At 32.5% G+C, this 25,719-nt stretch overlaps 1 protein-coding gene across 4 annotated transcripts in view; it reads right to left on the reverse strand.

Annotated features, from left to right (window-relative positions):
• The window catches only part of Strip (striatin interacting protein), a 61,862-nt gene extending 38,903 nt beyond the window's left edge, over positions 1 to 22,959 (reverse strand). For 2 of the 4 annotated variants that reach the window (XM_076481909.1, XM_076481908.1), the window contains exons 1-5: positions 21,748 to 22,959; positions 16,132 to 16,206; positions 8,299 to 8,554; positions 4,431 to 4,606; positions 3,771 to 3,898 (exon numbers count right to left, since the gene is read on the reverse strand). In XM_076481909.1, coding sequence (XP_076338024.1) covers positions 3,771 to 3,898; positions 4,431 to 4,606; positions 8,299 to 8,554; positions 16,132 to 16,206; positions 21,748 to 21,814 — 702 coding nt within the window. In that variant the 5' untranslated portion in view covers positions 21,815 to 22,959. The remainder of the gene's footprint in view (positions 1 to 3,770; positions 3,899 to 4,430; positions 4,607 to 8,298; positions 8,555 to 16,131; positions 16,207 to 21,747) is intronic. The other 2 variants (XM_076481911.1, XM_076481910.1) reach the window with 1 other exon arrangement.
• Between the last annotated feature and the right edge of the window lie 2,760 nt (positions 22,960 to 25,719).

The raw sequence follows: 25,719 nt of genomic DNA on the forward strand, positions 1-25,719 counted from the left end.
TGGAAAATGAATAAGGCCAGTTATACTGAAGCTGGCTGTCGAACTCTAGAAGCATGAAATGCTGTCAAAGTGTTAACCATTATGAATCTTTTAGGAAGATAAGGATGAGATTAATGATAATGTGGATTGCAACACAACTACACTTACCAAGTCAGGGCTGCATCAACTGTTTCACAGCAACATAGAAGATGAAGACTTTAACAGCTTTATGGAAGATGGTTTGCCTTTAACTTTGATTTAAGTAAAACATTTCCAGGTCATGGACAAACATTCATATACTGTATTTTCTGCCTAATAAGCCGAATTTCTGGCCCTAAATTTTGGACCTGATTTTTGGGGGTCAGCTTATTGGCCGATCACTCCTTTCGGAAATTTCTTCTTCTTAGGAAATGTTTTTCTTTTGAAAATTACCATAGGCGGTAATTTTGTCCCATCAGCAAAGCATGTTAAAACTACAGTGAAACGTTGTTTCTGGAATTTCATTGGTTACCTAATTACAGTGAGTGGAGCCAATAACGAATGACATATTGATTCCATCTCTGTCTCAATACGACACTTTCAGCTTTACTACAAAACGCCAATGATCACACACAACATGCATGCTGACGCTGAAACGAGACTAAGAAATCATTTTGAAGAAACTTGTCACTTCTTAAAAATGGCTTCGGCTTATTGGGCGGTAATAAGCAAAAACCCTCATTTTCAGAGCTGAAAATTGGCCTCGGCTTATTCGGCGATTCGGCTTATTAACCGGAAAATATGGTATTTTTATTTGAAGATGCAACTTAATTTCCTTCTGTTGCTACACGTCATTCAGGGTGAAATTGTACTTATTTGGGAAGAAACTATTTTCTATTTTTATTCATTAAGGTATTGCATATCAAATTCGATATATGCATGTAACATGTGCAAAAGAACTGTTATTAAAGATATTACAATAAAATTTACACAAGAAACTTGTATTTCATTGATAACACTGCACAACCATTTTTTTGAAAAGTTTTGCTTCCTGAAAAGTTTTTGCTGATTGTGACAGGTACCTGGTGGGTATGCACAAATATAGTTTTGGTTTTGCTTCATAACGTAGGAACCCTACAAAATAGACTTTAACTGTTTACTGGCAATAATGTATTTAATTGTGCTTATGTTTCTAATATGTTATTAAGTTCAACATAATTAAAAGTGTTTTGGTCCTGATTTTCGTTTGTATTCAATGTCCTGTGCATCACGTTGCAATGTCCAACAGTAGTCAGCAAGCATTGACAAATTCCAGTTGCCCTGATATCATTTATTCATTGTAACAATGTCCTGGTGAAACCTTTCACCATGTTCATCACTGACAGCACTGAGATTTGTGGGGAAGAAGTCCAAGTGTGAGTGGAGGAAATGAATCTTGAGTGACATGTTGCACTTCATTGTTTTGTATGCTTTGAGAAGTTTGTCCACCAGCTGAATGTAATGTACAGCTCTGTAATTGCCAAGAAAATTGTCAACAATGTCTTTGAAGGCTTTCCAGGCAATCTTTTCCAGCCCAACTAACAAATTTTCAAACTGCTTGTCACTCATAACATGTCTGATTTGAAGGCCAACAAAAATGCACTCTCTGACCTTGGCCTCAGTTATTCTTGGGAACATCTGTCTTCAATAACGAAAACCTTTGCCTTCTTTCTTCACTACTTTCACAAAATTCTTTATAAGTCCCAATTTTATGTGAAGAGGAGGCAAAAAAATCTTTGCTGGGTCGACAAGCGGTTCACGCGTCACATTTTTCTGTCCTGGAACTAACTTTTTATGGAGTGGCCAGCTCTGTCTAGAATAATGTGGCTCTTTGGCTCGACTGTCCCATTCACAGATGAAACAAATGTACTTTGTATAGCCAAGCTGCAGTCCCAGTAACAGCGCAACGACTTTCAGGTCTCCACAGATATTCAAGTTGTACTTACTGTACTGGATATGCTTCAGCAACATTTCCATGTTCTCACAGGTTTCTTTCATGTGTGCTGCATAGCCAACAGGTATTGAAGAGTGAACGTTGTCATTGTGTAACAGAACAGCTTTGAGGCTTAACACTGATGAATCAATAGAGAGACGCCACTCTTGTGGGTCATGGTCACAACCCAAAGCAAAGAACAATCTTTTGATGTCAACACAGAAACAGAGACAATCGACTTGTGCAAAGAATTTGGTTACATCATCTTGACAACTTTGGAAAACAGAAATTTTCATACCTGGTGACAGCAAACTGCAGTCTCAAATCCAGCAATTTGGCTTTTGCTTTTGACAGACCCAAATCTCTGACCAGATCGTTTAATTTTGACTGTGTTATGAGATGTAGATCACCTGAGGAGTACTGTTCAAAATCCTGATCAATGTCACTGCCAGTTCCCTGCATTGCAGTTTCTTCATCTGGTTTGTCTAAGTTCCATTCCTCTGGTGGTTTTGGAATTGGAAGACTGTCGTCATGTGGCACGGGTCTCATTACTGAAGGCAGATTGGGATATTCAATTGACTTCTTGTTTTTGGCAGAGAAACCAGACACACTAGTCAAACAGAAGTAACAGTTTATCACATGGTCTTTCTGTTCTCGCCATATCATCAGGACAGCAAACGGCATTATCTTTCAAGTGCCTCTGAGCCACAAGCTCTCAGACAGACAGCACATGTTGCACAACAAATGTGAGGTGCCCATTCCTGGTCTTGATCACCAATTTTACAGCCAAAGTAAGAGCAGTTACTGAGCGTCTCTGATGAACAAGTGTATACTTGCCACAAATATAGCAGAATGTATCGCGGCTGTTACGACATTGACGAGACATACTGACTGACTCCAATCGTCCTGTAAAACGTCTATAACATCTAACTTACTTGTTACAGTGCTACTGAGGCAATGCTATATTCTGAAATAATACATACACACTATAAGGTCTATATTAATCCAATAAGCAGCATCTGTGTATGCAAGCCACTTTTATAGCCTGCTGAAACAGTGTAAAGCTAGCTCCAGCCTGCCCAGGCATGCCTAGGCTGCATACTTCCACAGAAAAGCTTCCAACCTGGCCTGATTTCATGCCTGGACATGCCCAGACTGCACAAAATATTGTTCTTAGGTCTCTTATAGAAACGAAAATTTTTGGACACAAATATAAGAAAAAACATGACAAAACTGAAGATTTCGATGAAACAGTACATGATGGGCAAATTTGGATGTGATTTTTGTGATCAGCAGCCAAAATTCTATAAGGAACACCCAACAGTGTTCAAGAAGCAAAAATTTTGTTGTGCAGTGTAATTTAACTCAGTCCATTGTGGTTATGTCATATGGTGAAACTAACCACTGGTTAAAGGTTAAGGTGAGGCTATAGAACACACTGAAAGTGAAACCTACTCATCTTGGAATATGCAAACAATTAATTAAGTCACAACTAAAATCTCTTCAAATACTGATAAATACATTTAAAGCTTTTGTATTTATACCTTGTTCTTTGACCAGAGAAAAACTGAGATTCCTAACAGATACCCTTGTTGGCATATTAATGAATTATTCCATACATTGAACAGTAACATAAACAAATATCTTAAGTAGAAAATCGGAGATTTAAGTCTCAAAAACAACAACAAAAAAGCCTTATTACCTGCTCATGAATATACCTTGTAATTGGCATTTTGAAGACTAATTTAACATACAGTCCACAGGTTATTTACATTAAAATACAGTAACAAAGAAGGGCAATATGAAACCATGTCTCAGCAAAACAATGAGTGTAAATTACCAAAATGGTCTTCCAAAGCAAAAGAAGAATTTTTTTTATTGGAAAATGTGGAGCTGACCCACTGCAAAACCTGGTGACCATTTGAAACAGTGTTACTGCTAGCAGTTCATCACCAATAAGTGGCTGGCCTGAAAGGAAAATAAGGAAAATCTCAAGAAATATTAAACTTTCTAAAATGTATTACTTATAAGTACTGTCAAAAAATGTTCCTGTTTATGGATATTACATTATTACATTTCAATTACCTGTGAAAAACATAACAAAACAAACATTTAGAAAACAGTTTTGGAACTAAAGTTATTCCTACTTATAAACCTTAAAACACAAGACCATGAACACATTGTGACACCTTGCAAAATTGGAATTATAAATCCCAAGTAATAACATTTCATTACATTTAAATGCCACAAATTTTATGTTTCTGGATATTTCAAACTCTTAAATTAAAAATTTATATATAAGGTATACTCACAAAAACATATTAGCAACAGATGAAAGACTTTCAGGAGTAAACACTTATTAATATAAATATTGCAACAAATGTTTTTCCTCAAGACACTCAAATCTAGTTTCTCCTCAGTAAAGATAAATAAATAATAACAATATATATGAATAAATGTTCAGTTTAAACCTAGAAAATAGTTGAACCAAAATACTAACTGAGCTCATTTTTGAAATTCTCTTGAATCTTCTTCATTTCGTCTGAGTCCGAGTCTGCGGAAACCCTCATCACTTCTACAAATGTATACAGAACACTGAGTATGACTCTCAAATCTGTGCTATCTCCTAGGGAAACTGCTGGTTTTCTTAGAGCTGATGTTGCTGCACTACTGTTTCTGAAGAACAATGTACAAGATGAAAAACACTTATCTTCTAAATATTCTATAAAATTATTTTTAACCTGCTTTTGTATACATTAATTTAACCCATTGGATTAAAAGCTTTATAAAGGTGACTGTAGCTTCTAAATAATCATCACGTTTCTGTATTTTCATTGAAGCTCACATTATGCAAAACAGAAAAAAACAAGCTCAACATGAGACTATCTGTACTCTGCCCACAACGCAGGTTTTGAAAACAGTCACATTATGTAAGAAAGCAGTCTATTTGAATGGAATTGCAATGAATTTTATCAATAACATATGAGAAAACCATTTCCTAATAACACTAACAGCTGAAAAAGGCAATTAAACTGTGATGATAGATAATTATTACAATTGAATAGTTTCATTTATACTACTGAAACTGAACAACATAAGCTTCTATAAATTAACTCAAGTAGAAAATAGAAAATAAAATAGATATTAACAGCAACTTACGAAAAACAGCAAAAAGTAATCAGAGCAAGGTTTTCTATTATGCAAATTAACTGGTGCTTTCAGCCACAGATTCCAAAATAGAAGCAATATAATAAGCTAGACTTTGGTAACAATTTATTATTAACTATAGAATGAAGAATAATTTCTGGACTTATGGATCTTAGATTAACCCTAAGTTTCAGCAGAGCCTACCATACCCTAGTAAAGATTACTAACAATATAAGACCATGGTCCTAACACCCCTTCAGATTCTTGGTGATTCATAGAATATCTAATAAGTTCATGTTTGTTATAGTGAACAAAACATTATCCATTTTAAAATTACATTAGCAAATGACAAATCTTTTTAAACTTATTAACATCACTACTTAACTTACCTGCACTGACTCAATTTATTTTGAATTTAAAATCCAAAACATAATTTCCATAATCAGCTCCACAACCTACCTGTTGAGTTCTCACTGTCTCCTGTAATGGCAAATATCTCTAAAAATTTTGGGTCTCTAAAATTAGACATCTTGAAATCTATAAATGGAAAGTAGGTAACATTCTTTCAATGCAGCCCACAACCTAGAATATTCTTTTGGTTTTCATATTTTAATTTTAAGAACTGTTAAATACATTATAGAAGTTTAAAGAGATAAAAACATTCACCCTTTTCACTGTGTTTCATGAAACTTCGCTGATTATATGAGTCTACTAAAAACTCATCCTTCCTAGAAGACACCTTAACTTTATCATATTCTACCACCAAAACACAGTAGAATTCTGTGGCTACATGACAGAGCCATATGCATCTATCATTCAGATCAACCTCTCATAACAAGATTCAATTTTTAAAGCTGCACTTCTACTAATTACCCTAACCATTTTATCAATCAAATTCTCAAGAATAACACAAAAAATCTAGATTACCTTGAAGAAACAATGAACATTGACTACACACTATTTCTTTTCTTCCAGCTTTAAGCTACAAAGGATCTGAAAGGAGATTTTGGTGGGGAAAAATACCAAAAAACAACCAAACTAGGATATGCCATCAAGAACTCAACTCACTATACAAGCAATTACAACACAATGTTTTATTTCAAATTTAATTTTAGTATGTAAAACACTAAGTAAAACAGTGCAAACTCTTTTTGTTAGAAATAATGATAATCAAAATGATTAAATATCTGTAACCACAAACTTCTACCAAATATTTATCTTACAACTGTACACTGAGAAGACTGAACTTACCATTGAACAGAATAATCTGGATCTGTATGAATATAACACAGCCATGCAGGGATTAAATATAACACAGCCATGCAGGGATTAAATATACCTAGATAGGGATTAAATCATAATATACCCAGACAGGCAGGGATTAAACATAACACAGCCAGGCAGGAATTAAACATGATATAGCCAGGCAGGAATTAAACATGATATAGCCAGGCAGGAATTAAACATGATATAGCCAGGCAGGGATTAAATATGACATAGCCAGGCAGGGATTAAATATGACATAGCCAGGCAGGGATTAAATATAACATCGCCAGGCAGGGATTAAATATAACATCGCCAGGCAGGGATTAAATATAACATAGCCTGGCAGGAATTAAATATAACATAGCCTGGCAGGGATTAAATGTAACACAGCCAGATATGAATTAAGGAGTTAAACTAATCAATGCTTGGAAACAGAAACTACCTAAATGCATTTCTACATTCTGATTTTATGTAGAGTTATTTTATTGTTCTAGTTAGTGAGTTTGCACATAACATGTGGCCAAGAAAGACATTAAGTTGCATTCATTCTGGATGCCTTCATTCTTTGTCAGTCTATGGAAATAACATCTGCTCTGACAATTTGAAGTATAACTGTAAAGCCATGCTTTGTGCATGAAGATCCACAGCAGTGATCTCCAATGCTAAGTCAAGTGATATCTCAGGCTTAAACTGTCTGTTATGTTTTAATGGGGATGACCAGTCTAGTGCATTGAGCTAGATATTCTTGGTAAGTCCAACATTACCAAATCAACTAATTAATGTGAGATTCAAGCAGCTTGAAACATCATTTTGAGTGAGTTGGTCAATTTGGAAACAAGTTTTGAGAGAGTATTGCCAGTCTGGTCAATAATCAACTCCAGTAAAAACGACTGTCTGTTATTCAAAGATGCTATACACATCTAAATAAATGTTGTTTCTTTGAGTATTACAAAATATTTTCAGCCCATTTATTACTTAGCACAATCTCAGTTACTTTTGTAGAACTCAGAATTACTTTGGAACATATCTTGCTAAACTTCTCATTATACAGCAGACCCACATAATTTGCTCAGTCTCTATCAAGAAATGCCACAGTCATACAAGATGAGAATTCACCACAGATTGTTAGAATAAAAAATCTTCCAGCAATTGCTATTTATGCTACTGTGGGTTTTTACGTTGTCTTTTCCAAAACAATCTAAAAGTCCTAATAACTGCAGAAATCACTATTATATGGTTTCTTTAATAGGATTAACCAAAAGGTATAACTATTACAATGTATAATGGTTTGAAAGGAATTATTAACCACAATTATGAATAAATTATTTCAAATTAGTAGGAGTTGAGGCACAAGGGTTTTTCAAATGAAAATATTTTATTTTACAAGTAAATACATGCAAGGAAAAATAAAATAAGATGGTGCATGTAAAGTTGTCTTAAGTTGTTGCTTACATACAAATACAATCACAAGAGTGAATTCTGTGCCAACTAGCTATGGTTATAACTGGAATAGGACTACCTAAGGTGTATTTCAATTAGAACCATTTACTCAACTTTGTAGATTCACCAATAAAAATAGCACTTTCCTCTCACATGATAGCTATCTCAGTGAATTTGTAAACTGAATCACATATAAAAACAGATATACAGTGTCCTTCAACAGATAAATCCTTAAGGTATGTTCTAGAATGGAAACAGTACATAAAAAGTTTAAATACAATTATGGGGAAATGTTTAGTTTATGGAACAAACGTAGTGCAAATGCTTTTTCAAACCTCTGATCTTAAACTAAACACATTACAAAAATCTCATGATAGGAAATATTCTTTAATATTAAGTGGGCAGAAATAAATTTACAAAATACGTACATTTTATTGGTATGTGGGAGACAAACTATATGATATATGGAATATTAGTAAATTGAAAATGGTCTCACAAATAAGTGAAAAACTTACTCTGCTTCCATATTTAACAGCTGTACGAAGGTATGGAAAACGCCAGCTTCATAAAGTAGAAAAATATTTTCTCGGGCTAATCGAGGTTGCTCATCGAGAGTCAAACATTCGCCAAAAACACCCTGTACTAAGTACAAAATGGCCCGAACAGCAAGCATACGAGAGGCTCGCTGAGAAACTTCTATGGCATCAAGTAGTTTTAAGACTACAACATGCTTTTGATCTTCAGTCATTTCATTCCACTTTTCAGGAGAACCTTGGTTCATAGATAAAAAAAAACAAATATTACTATTGTGTACATCTTTCAAGCCTTCAACAAAGAAAATAAATTCAAACGCATTTCATTAACTAAAACAGATAGTCAGTGTACCATCATGAAATGTCAAAAGGAAAAACAAAGGAATCTTTAAATGCTGATATCATGCCGGGAAAGAAGAGAACTATAACAATTTAATGTACAAAAGAAACACTGCAAAGTAAACTGCTGAGATAGAGTTAAAAACAATGAGCCTATGAAGTTCATTTAGTTATTAACATCAAAACCCGAGGTTGAAATATGTTTACTTCTCACAGCTATGTAAAAAGTATTTAGTGTAACATATGGTTATTGTTCAATAATTAACGTTAATGCAAGAGTTAGTTTCATGAGACAAACTAAAGTGCAACTGACAAATTTTTGCTAGATTTTATGCTTAAAAATAGTTTCTTTACACTGTCAATATTACTATAATGGAATAACAATTATATCTCTACCACAAGCTGTCTAGTGATGGACACAGAGTTGAATTAGGTATCATTAAAAAGATAATCCCCTATATTTGTCATAAGAGTTCTGCTTTTCAAAATGTTTGAAGTAGCTGCTCCAAATTCACTTCTTATATACCAACACATCTCTGAATAACTAGCCTAAAACTGCCATATTATAGGCCTTGTGCTCTTGTCCATAAGACACATATAATGCTTTAGTTTGTTTTAAGGCAAGATATGGTAAGTTTGATAAAATTACTGAACAAAACTGTTTGTTAAAGTTTTGAAAACCTCAGAAGTGCAAAACCCTAACAACCGAATAAAAATAAGCAATTTATATATCAACAGTAAAGTACCAATGGATTACTTCCTATTAACTATTCAGCATATGAGAGATGTTGCTTCTTTGTCTTCTAATTTAAAAAGATGAACATTTCTTGTTCACCAAAATTTCCAATATGTTTGCAGTTATGCCATGCACATGTACAAAGCAGGCACATAACTCAGCCCTGGGCTGCTTTAACCTTATTTTGCTAGTGACATATTGTGATGGGTCAAACATTCTTTGAATTTTCTGGAGATGATGTTACTTAAACACTCTTTACATTTGTGCTCATGAGTTCTCTAGTTTCATTAGTCACCTAGTTTTAATATTGGTGATTAGGTCTTTAGAAGATTTCACCCTATTCAAGTAATTTTATTGTAGAAAAAATTTTTGTCCAAATTTTTAAAGAAAAAGTACCAGCACGTAATAGTTTTGTATACGTGCCTTTTATCAACTTGTTCGTCTTATGGTTCACATAACCCTACAGACACAGGAGAATCAAGATACATAACAAACTTTTACAGTCACATTCAAAACTTATATTACTTTATTACCAAAATAAATAAATACATTGTCAATAAACTGTATTTTATAATTTAAATTTTATATTAACACAAGATTTACTTTAACTTAAAATTATCATTCTGTACACAGTAGTTATTCCTTATGTGTCTGCTTCTGAGATTCTGTGCATGCCACTAACCTTGAAACAACTTCCAGCTAAGGCAACTTTTAACAAGAACTACATTACTGAGCAACATAATTATCATATGAAAATTAGCAGCCCATTAATAGGAGGACAACATATCTTTCATGTGTGGTTGATCCCCATAAGCACTTGCACTTGAAATGAACTTCACTATTAGATAAGGCAAAAATTATACAAATTGGTGGTGGGGAGAATAAGTGGAAAGGTGTGAAAAGGTATCTGTTGGAAATATACTTTTGGGTAAAAAAAATATCAACTTCAGAAGCAATAAATGTACCTCTCTAGATACAATAGTTACAATGCCACACTGATGTGATGAAAGGGCCCACACAAGTACACTACACTGAAATGGACACTCCTATCTCACTTCCCACTGCACTCTACAAGGAATTTCTCCAAAAGAATCACACAACTGATGAAGGACTTTATAAACTGACCACCCTAGAAAGGAAGAATCATGTTGGGGAGACACCAGGAAGATGCTCATATTAGATTAGACCTAACCATCACAATGATATTTTACTAGCGAAATTGCAATGGGTTACAATGATACCTAATTTGAAGAGATGACCATAAAATGATCAATCACTCCCAAAGTGCTGGCTTTCTTCATGACAGTCTGTTGAAGGTAGAGTTTTGAACAGAAAATGAAATATATATAATCTCATCTCAACAGTGCATACTTCAAGAGTCACAGCAGATGGATTTAACACTTTTTTTGTTATCCATGATTTGATGTTGGTTTAGAAAAGTAAGTATAGACAATGAGGTAATAACTGCCACTAGTTGGGTTTCGAGAAGCAAATTGTATAAGATTAGAAATGAGTAATGAAGTAAAAGAAACATCCACCAGACAGTGAGTAGAATGGAGAATGACAACTGGAAGTAAACAATACTCTGAGGGAGACAGAACTGCAAAATGTAAGAGGCAGTAGGAGACAATGGTATGGGGTGTACTTTATATTCTGACTTGGAGGATTTGGTCCAATTGTCATTGAAAGTGCAAGGCCTGAGAGTGAATCAATGGCATATTTAATGTGATGAGACATAGTGCAGCATGTGCATATACCCATCCAAAGAGGAATATACAACAAAGACGAATTGATAAATCCACCTGGTGAATATAAAGGATGAAAGATCACTCGAAGAAGAGGGATCTCATGGCAAAAATATGTTGCTAGAACCCCAAAACTCATGAACATAAAAGGTGATTTGGGTCTATACAACCATAAAGCACCAAAGCTGATGGAAGATATAAAGGAGAAAAAGTACAATCTTCCTCCCCTCCCAAACTGTAGGAAGAAAGCAACCATTAGGAAATAAAAACAAGGAAGATATGTGAAACAAAATGTAGAAGACATCTACTAAATATGGATCATATCTAAAACAATCACTGGCAAGAAAGAGAAGGAAAAATATTTGAAAAGAGATGGTATAAGGAACAAGTGGTCAACTGTGCAAACAGGGTCTGTGTGTGTGTGCACGCGCGTGCGCACGTGTGCATGTAGAACCACGCTTGTGTTCAGTTCAGCAAAGAAACTACACAAGAGGCACACTGAATGAAGAAAAACTGAAACAAAGAAAAAAAAATAGCAGAGGAAAAGAAACAATCAGAAAAGGTAGCTGACAAGATAACACATTAGCCTGGTATGGTAGAATTGAACAATTCTTGGTCAAACAATCACATAAAAAAAAAGATCAAAGGTGGAAAACAGTAGGGCTGCCTAGTGGTAGAGAGTCACATATGGACCATCAACAGAAGAACATACCACTTTTGTTCATAAACAGAGGGAGTAGAAGGGCAACACAAATAGAATAATAGAAGGCTATGCAATCAGAGAAGCACAACTGGTAAGAAACAGACCAGAAAAATCTTACATTTGAAGGTGAAGGATGATACTCCCAGATAAAAAAGGTATGAGGTTGGAGCAAGAGTGGCAGAGATAGAAGCAAAGGAAAAGATGACCTAAATGTCAGTTGAAGAAGAGGAAGTCAAGGCTAAGCACCCCAAGCAGAATCTAACAAAAAATTCTACAAATCAATGACAAAACAAGTATTAAAACTATCCAGTTGAAGATATAAGACTGGGTTGTTGTTTTGTTACAAAACTGATTATCTTTGTCTAGAAGTTGTTGAACATATATATGAATAGTAGCATTTGATGTTGATTTGAACAAATTAAATTACTTTCTACACAGTAGGCTGAATTTCAAGATAAATATTACACCTCAATTATATCATTTCATCCCTGATGCTTAGAAAGAGCTTAAAAATATAAAATTTTTAAAACTTTGCAAAAAATTCACAGTATATTTAAATAATTTTAATTCCCTCCATCAAAGTGGAATTTTATGATTCAAATATTTAAGGTGATAAAAGAAGAAAAATAATGATTCTTAGAAGTATTAACATATAACAACTACCTCTTGGAATATCTGTAATTTTAGCTTAAAACTACATCAAGTTTACCTGCTATATGTTTTGCTGCACTCACTTTTCTCTGGTATGCTTTAAAAATTCCAAGGAAGAACATCTGCAGGAATGTAGCTAATCAGACTAATCAAAGGATGCCAGCTTTAGTAACAAAGGATGTTTGTTTTGTTTGCAATTAAGCACAAAATTACACTATAGAATATCTGTACTCTGCCCACCATAGGTATCAAAATTTAGTTCCTACTAAGATCACAGATATACTGCTGTGACACTAACAAAAGGACTGCACACCAACCAGCTATGAAGCTAGCTGTATGGAACAAAGAGGAGTAAACACTATGGTGGAACAGGTTTGCACAAGACAATAAGTATTGGACAATGGAACTAACTGACTTCGGCTAATACCTAAGAAAGAAACTGAGGAATTGTGAGGCGTGTAGAAAAACATTCTCCCTTAACATACTCAAAGCATTTACTGCTATAAAAACTGGACTTGGCAAAAAACAAAGCATCAGAAGATGATACAATGTTATTGCAAATACATCAGGTAATGAAATACCACCTTAAAGTCATGATTTTACTGTTGCCAAAAGAAGATAAAAAAGCCACAGCAAATAAAGGCTGAGAGATTGAATCTCACCCTACTTATTGATATGCCACCAGTTATGTATTATACCTTATTTTAGACAAGTCTCTGATTTATTATGTTACATATGTTAATGTGTTACTATTTTAAATAAAAGGAAATTTGAATTTAGAAGATAATAAAATGTAAATATGTACCAAATTTATATTATTTGTCAAAAAGATTGATACATACAATTTCCTTTTTTAACACAAATACAATTTAATATACAAACATAAAAGCAATACATTTTATAATAATGGTTATTACTAATAGTTATTACAAATGATGGTTCATATACAAGAGTTTTACAAACTTACAAACAATACTGAGTTTTATATCCAGTCTAGAATTTAATATTTTATTAGTGATCCAGGTCCATGACAAGCAAAGTAAATCTGAGTGAATATTGTTGCACCTCACTTAAGCTAGCTAGGCTTGATTGGCCTCATACTGCTTCCAAGTTCACTTCTTGCAGATAAAGATATTTAATATCCTTATCAAAGTACTAATGTCCAAAGATATTCATTTTGACAGTTTTTAATGTTTGAAACCTATAAATGTTCCTGGTCCAATTCTGTAGTATTCTGATTAATAGACATTAATCACAATTATAGCTTCCTAGGCCTATAGCACACTGACTGTAGTTGTCCAATAATATTCTTCACCTCCGTCTCTCGGCTAGCTACTTTTTATAGGACTCACATGGGTTTGTGGAAATTTCAACAATATTCTAGCATGCTTTCATTAAACTAGAATTGTTGATTTTTACACTCAAGAATGTTCTACAAATTTCAAGAATAGGTGGGACTTGTACAATGCAATTAAGAATACATGTCACATACAAAAAAGAAAACTATGCAGAAACAAGCATGGTCATAAAAATAAATGCAAAATAGTAAATCTGTTACACACCATATTTGAAGTTTATGTAAATACAAGAATACAGTGTTGATATAACAAGGATAGAAACATCTGACATTCACACTGAGTTCAAATCTCTTACATAATAAAATAAAGTAACAATGGGATATCTGAGAAGATTACAGACACTACAAAAAACAGTCCTCCAATATATCATTCTAGTTCTGGGGATAAATACAAGTGAAAATAACCATATTAGAAATTAGAAGAAAAATGGAGAATATTCAACAGGAAACTTGCATATGAAAAACTTGAAGATATCTGATGACAGTAAGAAAAATTTCAAAAGACAACAAGTTTAAGGACAAACTATATAGAGGGGCAAGATTCCATTGACAGTATATGGAGTAAAAACAGTCCAAGGGAATTGCCACTAAAGAGGAGTCTTCATTCCCAAATCAGAGAGAATTTGTGTTTATCAGATGGAGAAGTATGTTCACCTAAAACCCGAGGGACTAAAAATCCAAAGGAGACAGGTGAAGAATTCAAAAGTGTCAGCATGAAATCTCATATTAATGAAATACTGAGTAGATGCAAGCAGAACTGTGTAATATAATCAATTACCTATGAGCAACAAGTACATCAATTAACTTTGTAAATTGACTGATTAATTGAAATTACAATGAAATTTATGAATCAGGTTTACATACATAGACCATCTATTTAAAATAATAGTACCTTGCAACAAAGCCCAATGGGTAAAAGTGTTAATGGAACTTGAAAGCCATATGGTAATAGAACCAATAACACTAAGACCCATGGGAGAAGACATCAAAGTAAATATGACCCTCAACAAAATAATCAAGAAAATTAGAATAACCAGTAATAGTAAAGAAAAAGAATGTTTGTAAACAAGTTAGATCTTAGCATGCAAGTCAGAGAACTGGTAATGGGCAAAAGTAAAAAAAAAACAAGTGGAAGACCCATTCCCACCCCCAAAACCAAGAACTTGAGAAGGAGAATATGAAACATATGAATGTAGTACTAGTTTCAAAAAAATATCTTCAAACTAAAAACATCACTTTGGGAAAGAAGAAATTTAAGAGTAGAAATAATCTCATAACCAACCTCAAGCATAACCAAAATAGTTTAATAGAGAAAATATAGAATATACCTGAGAAAAATTAAAAATGTTACCAGCAGAAATATTGAAGCACTAGGGCTAACATTATAGCACACAAGTCAAGCTCTGTAAACACAGAAGGCAATTAAGTTGGAGAAAAAAAAGAAGACTTTTATCAAAAACAAAAGAAAGTGTTGAGTGTTACAGAGACTAAACATCCACATGATTGATACACTCACCAGGAACATCAGCATACAATGGCATGAATACATTAATAATGCCTAGAGAGCGTGCACAATATTACACTGCAAGCTACTAACCAAAACGTTCAAGTGCGGCCTCCAACAATAGCACAGAAATTCTAAAGATGGTGGAAATAGTTGCATCAGAACATCAAACCAAGTTAAAAACATGACTTTTGAAATGCATATATAAATGCTGGTATGAAAGTAAGACATTTGTAGGATCCGCTGATGCTTTTGTAGTAAGTCATATAGAAAGTTGAGTTACATGTACTCTCAATATGTAAGGACATTTGTAAATTTCCTGTCTCATTTTGTCAACAGTAGGAACCAAACCAAACCAAAGCCTATTGGCTTTCAGTATTTCACAAGCAAGTGTACCTGACATAAAATTTATTTACATATTCTCAACACATTTTTAATAAATTTAAAACAATTTTTAAAAGAACGTTAAACTGAAATGAAATCTGGATTATTTTGATTCCATATCTTTCCTGTGTTTTCCAATGGTACATTAGCTAGAATACATACAGTTAACCTCTGCTTGGAAGACATTTTAATAAGTCAGCAAGTTCATGGTTTTTGTTCTCCAAATTGTGATCATTTTTATTTCTTATTCAGCTTTTATATATTTTTAGGTCATTTAATTAAAAATCTTGCAGGAGTGGAAATAAAAAATGAAAAGATGGTTTCAAAATATACATGTTAATATATATATATATATTACTGCATACATACTTGTATACACATAACAACAGTACTTACCATATTCTTCCATCAAATCTTCAAATGCTTTCTTATTTTGCAAAAACTCTGACTCTTCTGTATAGCTATAAAGTTCTAAGAATTAAAAACAATAATGTTAAAAGTTCTAAAGACATAAAATCAATGCCATTATCAACAATTACACAAAATCTTAAAAAATATGAAACACAAGATGTATTTAATCTTACATTACAAAATGTATTTTGCTTTAATGTTTAATGTTAATAACATTAACATGGCAGAAATTATAAGGAAAATGTAAACTAAAACAATTTTTTTGAAACAACTTTACATGCACAGAATACAAATATAACATTTCATTGTAATCAATTGTCTTAACTGCAACAAAAGAATTTCCTATTCTACACAGTTTCATGAACTACAGGAACTTAATTTCAGAAACATGCACAATTCTTACCATGTGCCTGAAATTAAAAACCACTTACATAAACTTGTACCTGATCCACTGATGATGTGAAGAACTTTAACCACAATGAAAAGTTGATAAGTCATAAACAAGTCTATTTTAATGATTACACTTACTTCAACGTAATATAAACCAGACAATTCTGAAATATAAAGTATTAATAGATATCAATTTAAATTACTGGAAAGTTTTCTGATGATGTGGTGGTTCATATGCACATGTTTATTAATGCAACACAGATAAATGGAAACCCTAATTTCAATTAGTTGATTACTTCCTTGATAATTCCTTTAATAAGTTTGATTAATCAACTATTACAATAATTGGAAATGCTAATCTTGATTAACTGAATTGATTGTAATTTCAATTAAACAATCAGTTTAAGAAACACTGAGCAATGTAATTAGTGTTAACAGGCAATCAATTCCATAGCCTGATTAGATAACACAGTTCTAAATTTAAAAGTCAAGCTCATAAGTACTACAGTGCAAACTCATTAGATAATGGTTCTTAAAAGAGTTACAAAATTAAAGAAACCTTTTAAGCTCTTTTGCATTCAAATACAAACAGTTAATATTTTTTGTGTAATTGAAAATTAATATTTTCAAAATGACAAGAAAACTATAAATTACAGTTAAAGAAATTTTCCTCATTTTGCCAGGAATAAATGACATGTAAAAGAATTAGAGAAAATGTTTGTGGACTAAGAAGTTTAGAACACATATGGTTTAATTAGTGCCTTTTCTCACAGCTTCAGAAATTACATTCAACTCTTATCCTACTTTAGAAATACCTTCACATATCAGTTTATTCATCTAGCCTTTCAAATCATATCACTGGATTACTGAAATGGGTGAAACATGTAACAGTCTTTACATGAAATATCACAGAGAAATGAAAACATAAGGATGACATAACCACCTGTCAAAGAAAGCTGTGAGGTCTTGTGTGTGTGTATATATATTGTGACCCATGATTTCTGTCTGAATGTTTGTCTCCTGTGCTGCACTAGAAAAGCTATGCACACAAACATAGCTTGTCATTCACCTTTGAAATTATGCCATATTTTACTTATCAAGCAGAACATTTTACATTAAACTGTTAGGTGTCAATTACACTACCATTCACATTTCAAAACGTGACATAACTTAAAGACCAAAAATTGTAGATTTACCATATGTTATTGATAAATGGCTCTTAGCATGACTGAAATGCTCAACAATTACTTTTTGCAATAAGAAGTATAAAAAGGTTAGAGCTTCTGCTCTGAGTGGAACCAAAAGTACAACAAATTAAATCTTTTTAAAGTCTGTGAAATAATTACAATTGATAGATTAACTTAAAAACTTTTCCCATCACTGGGAATGGATACTTTTGTTAGTTTAACTTCAAAATTTTTTCATGGTTATTTTGATAACCTAGGACACCATGAGCACAAACAAAAGCTGAGAACCAGTGATGTCAAGAAAACCCACTTGTAGAGAAATATATATGCAAAAACGACTCGTTTGGGTTGAGAAAATATTTTACATAGAAGAGTGAACAACGTTTCGACCTTCTTCGGTCATCGTCAGGTTCACATTATGCCTGAAAAAGCTGAGAACATAAATTCTTCACATATTCTGAATGTAAAAGAAAGATGTTAAATGTTTTAATTAATGTAAACATTTACTAACTGTATACAGGAGTGACTTCTATATCATATTATTTAATGATGCCTCAAAGCATTTATAGTGATATTCATTATAACTCAAATACAATTCCATATGATTACTAAATGATGTTAAGTTCTTGACAAAATTTCTTTTTCTCTTGGTTATGTTCAATTGACATAACAAAAGCAGCCAGGCTGTAAAGGAAAGGGTTTTAAAATCACAATTTAACAGAAAATAGAAACCTATGTGCATAATAAAATGATTTTGATCACATAATGGGATCATATCCTATTAGTATTTCTGATTAACCCTTTTGCTATGGACTCGGTGTAATATACATGAGTTTGTCTACACATTTGCACAGGTTAAATACTTGCATTATAACTTTGATACAGCTTGTATATCATTACAAAATTTAGTAGACTTGTAGTAAAGATTACAAGTATTATGTAAACACAAAATCAGATTCTTCAATGAAATATTTTTACTAAAGATTTGTCTACAAAAATATATTCTATTTTGTTAGTAGTCTGAGTGAAAGTGATTTCATGTTATGATTAAAAACTATTCTTTGTCCCAGAATTCTCAAATATTATTTGCATAATCTCTAAAACCTCCTAAATACATATCAAATTTTTGTTTTCAGTAATGCTTTATACATTATTTTCTATAACTATGGGGATGGTCTATCAATTGATCAACCTTGTAACCATCATAAAAAATTAGAAAATAAATATAAATTATGCTTTTTGCATGCTAGAATGATGACTTGTTATAACAAGAAAATACAAATATTTTGTCTAAGTAGCTTAAGTCTCATAGCACTATATATGAATATGTATATATATTTATTATTTTTTAATATAATGGCCTTCCAGTCACACTTACCTAACATTACATAACTTACATTGATGTCATGCATGTGCATTTATGCTACGTATTCAGTAATATAAAACTGATGTTCAGTCGTCCTGTCTTGGCTGTGTTTTAGTGGACTAGTATTTTGTAATATACAGTAACATTTCAATTATTATACATTATATATATAGATTACAACTATTTAGAAATAAATAATTAAACTTATTTTTCTTAAAATACAGAACAATAAATCAAGAAGTAAAGCAAACAATTATCTCCTCCACTATGAACTTTGTACCTGGTTGCTGCTGCACGTAGGTTGCTAAGCCTTTCAAAATTTCACACGTGGAAGACATCAAACAAATTTTTTTAAAAGAAAATATTAAATAACTATACTGATTCCATAGAATTCAACTATAATTTATTAAGCTTAGTAATAAGCTGTATTTAGACTTAAAAAAGCTGTTGATTGGTTATTCATATCATATATTGAATAGGGTCACTGTGTTTGATTCAGTACATAAGCCATATCTCAACAAAATAAAAAGATACGAGGTTCATATTTTATATTCTAACTTGAATATTAGTAATTTAAGTTCCTAATTTCTATGAAACTATAAACTGGGTATTTGAACATCACAAACATCTAATTCTAAACAGTGCTGCATTCAACATACCACATGACACTAAAATCTATATTTGGATGTGTTCTTTTAATATTTACTTTTTAAATTGAGAAATTATCTCAGGTATAAAGTTTGTATTATGATCTATAATTTGATATCAAACTTACTTACATAAATTCATAGCACAGTCGTTAAATACAATTTTGAATGCAAGTCAACAATGCAACATGAACTTTGACCTGTGGCCTATCACAAAGGGTTAATTTCTTACAAGTACTGGGTAAAGAAGAAATTTAGTTAAAACATAATATTAATTAATAATGTCACAAAAGATAATGTATTATCTTCAAATATTTTCACTTCCCAACAGATAAAAACACACTACATGAGAAACAGCACAACATCATAGCTGAATTATTGAAAAAATGTCCTACAATGAAGTTTTCTGGGTATAATCTTATAAACAAATCACCAATATAAGAAAAAAATGTTTTGATCATTTTTATACAGAAAAAAAAAACACCAGTTATTAGCACTGATATCTTAGAATTAAGAAGCAAAATACATTTTCCACCATAAATAAAATTAACCATATACTGATCTACAGTTTAAAATGAAATGAATCTTACTGTGAAAATTAAAAGGCTGCAATTTTGAACTGTACTTATTTATAATTTTACACAAGTGTACAAGAATAATTTTGTTTTTTACAGGTATCTAAAAAGCAGCCATAAAAAACAAAGTGTTGGATTTCATGCAATTTATCTGTTATTAAATGCATGTCAAAATGTTTATTTTACTAATGCTAGAACAATGTACAAGCATGGCTAACAAAACCAAAAAATCATAGAAGATAAAATATAAATAATATGAAAGAACCACTACTGGCCTTTACAAATTTAGTAATCTTTTACACCTTTATTCTTGTCATTAGATGAGTAGTGCAAATAAAAAAATCAAATACAAAACTGCTTGGATGAGCCTTAAGCCAAAATTTGTGGAGGCAGGAAGAATCATGCATCCTGTCTGTCCAACTTTTTTGTTTGTATTGTGTGGATAATTCTGAGCAGTTTCTCCATGATAGGAAGACAAGTGTTTCTACTTTTTGAGAACATGGCTATTTAAAAACAAATTATGTTAATTTCCATAATTTGTCCCACATCTTAACTTATTATTATAACCTACACCCAAGTGATCATTTGGTTCTTCATCATCTTTTCACACCCGTCATTGGGAAAAACTAAAAATATTAGCATTTAGTAGCTAATATGTACACTTCTTACTTATTCCTTTTCTAGGCTGTCAGATACAACTTACTAGACAAGTCTATGCCTGAAAGTTTCACCATACAAGACAAACCTGAGTGCTAATATAACCAACAGAATGTCACGATATATTTATAAACACTGTTTTCAAGCAAAAAATATAACTCTCTATACACATTGTTAATTAGGTCTCATTTGGAATGCTGTGTAGAGTTTTGTTCTAAAAATCAGTGGAAAATGTTCAAAGTAGAGTTACTGGGATGAAACCAAGGATGGAAAAATTATTTCATAACGTTAAGATCTCTTCCCTTAATCCTCTTGAAAAAAAAAAAAAGAGATTATCTATACTATGAATAAAAAGATATGATTTATTTTAACAGTGTAAGGGTATATAAATTAAAGATTTAGAAAATACAGTCTAGAATGTAACTTAGACGATCTTGTTTTTCTGACAGGGGATAGGCTTAGGGAAGAAGTTTCCATCAGCAGTAGAGGAAGCCAGCACTTTACAAGTTTATGATGGAAATTGATTAGTTCTGAAATATTAAGGATTACTTTAAACTTCTATTTTTCTCAAAGGCGAGATCGAAAATCTAAATGGTTCCTTACTGTCCATAAATAATGTTATAGTACTGCTGAAATTCCAAGTAGCTCTATCAAAAAAAAGAACAATAGTGTTGACATAATAATAATGGTAAAATAAACTGAAAGTTTATTTACATTTATGTGAATTTATTGTAATAAATAAACAATTAGCGGAGAGAGCCTTCAATGTCAAGACATACCTGCAATCTCACTTGTGTGGCTATCTGCGTCATCGTAGATGTACTCCAAATCTCCCGAATCAGTCATTTTCAGAACTTTATGAAACTCTTGTCTTTGTTATATATTAGGTTTGGTTTCGATTTGTAACAATATTTTTATTTACATTTAAAAGTAAACTTGATTGTTGTTAATAACACTACTACTGTAATTATTACAGGGGTAGCACTAGTAGTAACAGTACTACAGCGTAGTAGTCAAGATAACCAATAAGTTTAGTTAGAAGATGGTTCCAAAGCCACGAGTTCTCAAATTTTAGATTTTCTGCATAAATTTAGAAGAAAGGATAGGACTACCATTGTGACTTTTATACTACTAATGTATAGTACTGCACTACGGAAACATTTTAATTTTTAATACGAAGTACTATAAAACTTAATTTATTTGTTTCACGGCTGCCAACCAACACTCATGTGACAACGGCTGAATAAGTCAATAACTGAATGAGACACCCACTAACGATCACTGTTGTTATAAGTTGAAAAACAGAAACTGCTGCCAATTCTACGAACTTTTAAGTCTACTTCTATAAACAGACAGCAAAAATAAAACATTAAAATTACAACAAACCAACTTCAACAACTTTGTCTACTATCGCAGACCCCATCACGAACCATTAGAGGCCTACGCTACTACTTAAACGATACATGGAAAGTACAATCTCATTCACGAATATCGCCTGGTGTTGAAAGTTGTTTATTTATTTATATACCTATTCTATTTAACGGAACTAAAGCTGTTCTTGAGCATGATATTTTAGTTATTTTATTCCAAGGACGATTCACAGTGGTCTTTTGTTAAAGTTATTTAATTGTAAACCTGAGAGTCCCAAGTTCGCGTCCCATTGTTACACTTGGTCTCTGACTGCGCTATATAATAATGGCAGTCAAATTTCAGTCAATTTGCGTAGTAAAACAAATAAACTTGCTTTAAACTGAACAGAATTGAAAATGTGCGTTATCGCCATACATCACAATTTATTCCATAAGGGGATTTAGGAAAAAGTAAATTAATTTTAAGTTATATCAAACTGTTTGTATAAAGGATGATGCGCATTAAACGAGCTTTCTCTACCCATACCAGCATTTTTACATCTCTATTTTTCTTTACAAGTGGGTTTTCTCGTCATCACGAAAAACAAATGTAGTTACACACGACAACAGAATGGCTGGATTGTCAACCTTTGAAAAAAAGTTATCTCAGCAGAGAAGATAGAGGAAGATGATGAGCCAAAACCGCCAGTTTTGGCATCATAACGATTAGATATTATATATATTTTCAAAATATATATATTTAATGGTAATTATGCCAAACTATATACTACGTTAGTTTTAAATAAAGGAATAGTAACAAACATTTATATCAATAGAACTTTAAGAAATACAAGTTCTGATGAAATATTAAAGACTTCACAAATATGCTAATATTTTTAGACTTTTATTTTAAGCAGGGACCCGGCATATATGGTCATTAATACAAGTGCTTCTCTAATAGGCGGTTGCCACCCATTTCACAGTCACCTCAATATGAATATTCTGCCAATACCACCCTTCAAAGAATACAGATGTCAGGTTAATTAATCATGTTTTCAATTATTACTTCCTCCTTTTTTTGTCTTTTAACTTAATTAAATAATGCTTTCCTCACATAAATTGATCTGTGGAGAAATACGAATTAAGTTCAACTTTACTGCTTTTGTGACATTTTTAACCACTCTGATTGTCTGGGCTTAGTGATTTGTGTAGCAGACTGTAAACTCTTGGGCCCATGGTAGCACATGTTTTAAAGACAAGGTTGTGTTTTCGTCTCACGTGGTCCTGTCAAATACCAAAATGATTTATCGGGTTAAAAAAGATTAACATCAGATAAATAATTTAAAATTGATATCACAATTGTAAAAGTATCTGTAGGTAGCATTTGTAAGATAACTTATGTTGTGGCTGATCGTTTTAAAAAAAAAGTCATTGTTGGCAATAACGTATAGCGACAATTTCAGCTGTGCCAACCATTCTTCATTAACCCTAAGATGGTTAATGTTGTGGCTGATCGTTTTAAAAAAAAAAAAGTCATTGTTGGCAATAACGTATAGCGACAATTTCAGCTGTGCCAACCATTCTTCATTAACCCTAAGATGGTTTAAACTGTGGTCTATTTATTATTAAATACATAGGCACCATGTATAAAAGCAACAGTAGGATTGACACCATATCCAAGAAATGGTAGTATAGGTTTGACATATTTCAGAAGACCATCTGTTACAAATATATTAGTGATCAACGAAGATTATTACTTACATGCATGGCTACAACGATTTCCACGATTCATGTAATATTACAGTTAGTCTTTGTAGAATAGAAGAGGTTGGTTGGTTGGAGTTTTATGGCGCAAAGCAACTAGGCTATCTGCCACAAATAACAGGTAAAAATCAAAAATAAAGTATAATTATTAAAATTTGTCAAAATGAATAATGTCAAAACAAATCAAAGTTCGTCCAATTTTTTGCTTAAAAACTTAAATAACATTAAAAAGGCCAATGGCCCTCAAAAATTTAAAAATATTTATAAGGCGGACAGTGTCACCATCACCAATGACATTGTCCAACGTTAGGGTTAAACCTGTGGATAAAACATGTCTAAAATCGTGCCGTCATTCAGAGTCGTAACGACGACACATGTAAAGTGTAGGCTATTGTGATTTGAGTGCATCAGTCTCAGATAAAAAAAAAAAAAAAAAAAAAAAAAACGGTGAGTGAAAATACCGTAACTAATGCGTAGTCTAGTTATGACAACTTCTTCCTTCTGATTCTTACGAAAACGGCCTGGCATGGCCAAGCGTGTTAAGGCGTGCAACTCGTAATTTGAGGGTCGCGGGTTCGCATCCCCATCGCGCCAAACATGCTCGCCATTTCAGCCGTGGGGGCGTTATAATTTACGGTCAATCCCACTATTCGTTGGTAAAAGAGTAGCCCAAGAGTTGGCGGTGGGTGGTGATGACTAGCTGCCTTCCCTCTAGTCTTACACTGCTAAATTAGGGACGGCTAGCACAGATAGCCCTCGAGTAGCTTTGTGCGAAATTCAAAAACAAACAAACAAACCTTACGGAAACAAGACGGCCAAAGTCCAATAGAGTTATTGTAATGTTTGTTACAGTAACGGATGCATAAATACTCAACCCCTCCTTTGTGCTTATTGTAATAGATATTGCGAATCTGCATACTGTTACAGTAAACATAAATCAACAAGTAGCAAACGAGTGTTTTTAATGTGGGACACATTTTTTCAATGTAAAACATGTTTTGTTATTATCGAAAAACATTGTCGTTATTTTCACAGGTGTAGCAAAACACATTGTGCAAAATCTAAAAAAATGTCTTTGCCCTCTACATTCTTCTTCCATTCAAAAGATATTAAAGACTCGTCTAATTTTTTTTTGAGACTGATCAAAAAACGAGAACTCGTGAAGTAAATTATTGTGTGGTACATGATTTCAATGGTAAAGAGACAGCATTTAATTAAAGGCTACTATGCATGTAATAAGTTTCGTGAGTTTGCACTTTCCAGAGAACATAACTATTACACAGCCATAGCTTTTAACATGAAAGGATTTGACATTTTCAGTTATCTTATCTGTCAATGACTATAATTTGGCATTATTTTTAATGGTGGATAGATAATGGTTATAACTGTCAAACCCCTTAAAACCTGGTTCATTAATAGCTTCAACTTTATCCCCATACTATTATCATTGTTCCATATAACTTTTGCCTTAACCAATTTGCAGAAAGGATATTTTCATCATCTTTTTAACACAAGGTCAAATCAAAAGTATTGAGGTCTCGTATATGAGCTTCTATTTAGCAATAACCATGGCAATACTTGTAAGAGAGAATTTTCTTGACTGGTACTGACAGTGTCGAGAGGATGGGTATATCTTTG

The sequence above is a fragment of the Tachypleus tridentatus genome, chromosome 13 (genome assembly GCF_004210375.1).
Source record: "Tachypleus tridentatus isolate NWPU-2018 chromosome 13, ASM421037v1, whole genome shotgun sequence".
NCBI classification, from domain to species: domain Eukaryota; kingdom Metazoa; phylum Arthropoda; class Merostomata; order Xiphosura; family Limulidae; genus Tachypleus; species Tachypleus tridentatus.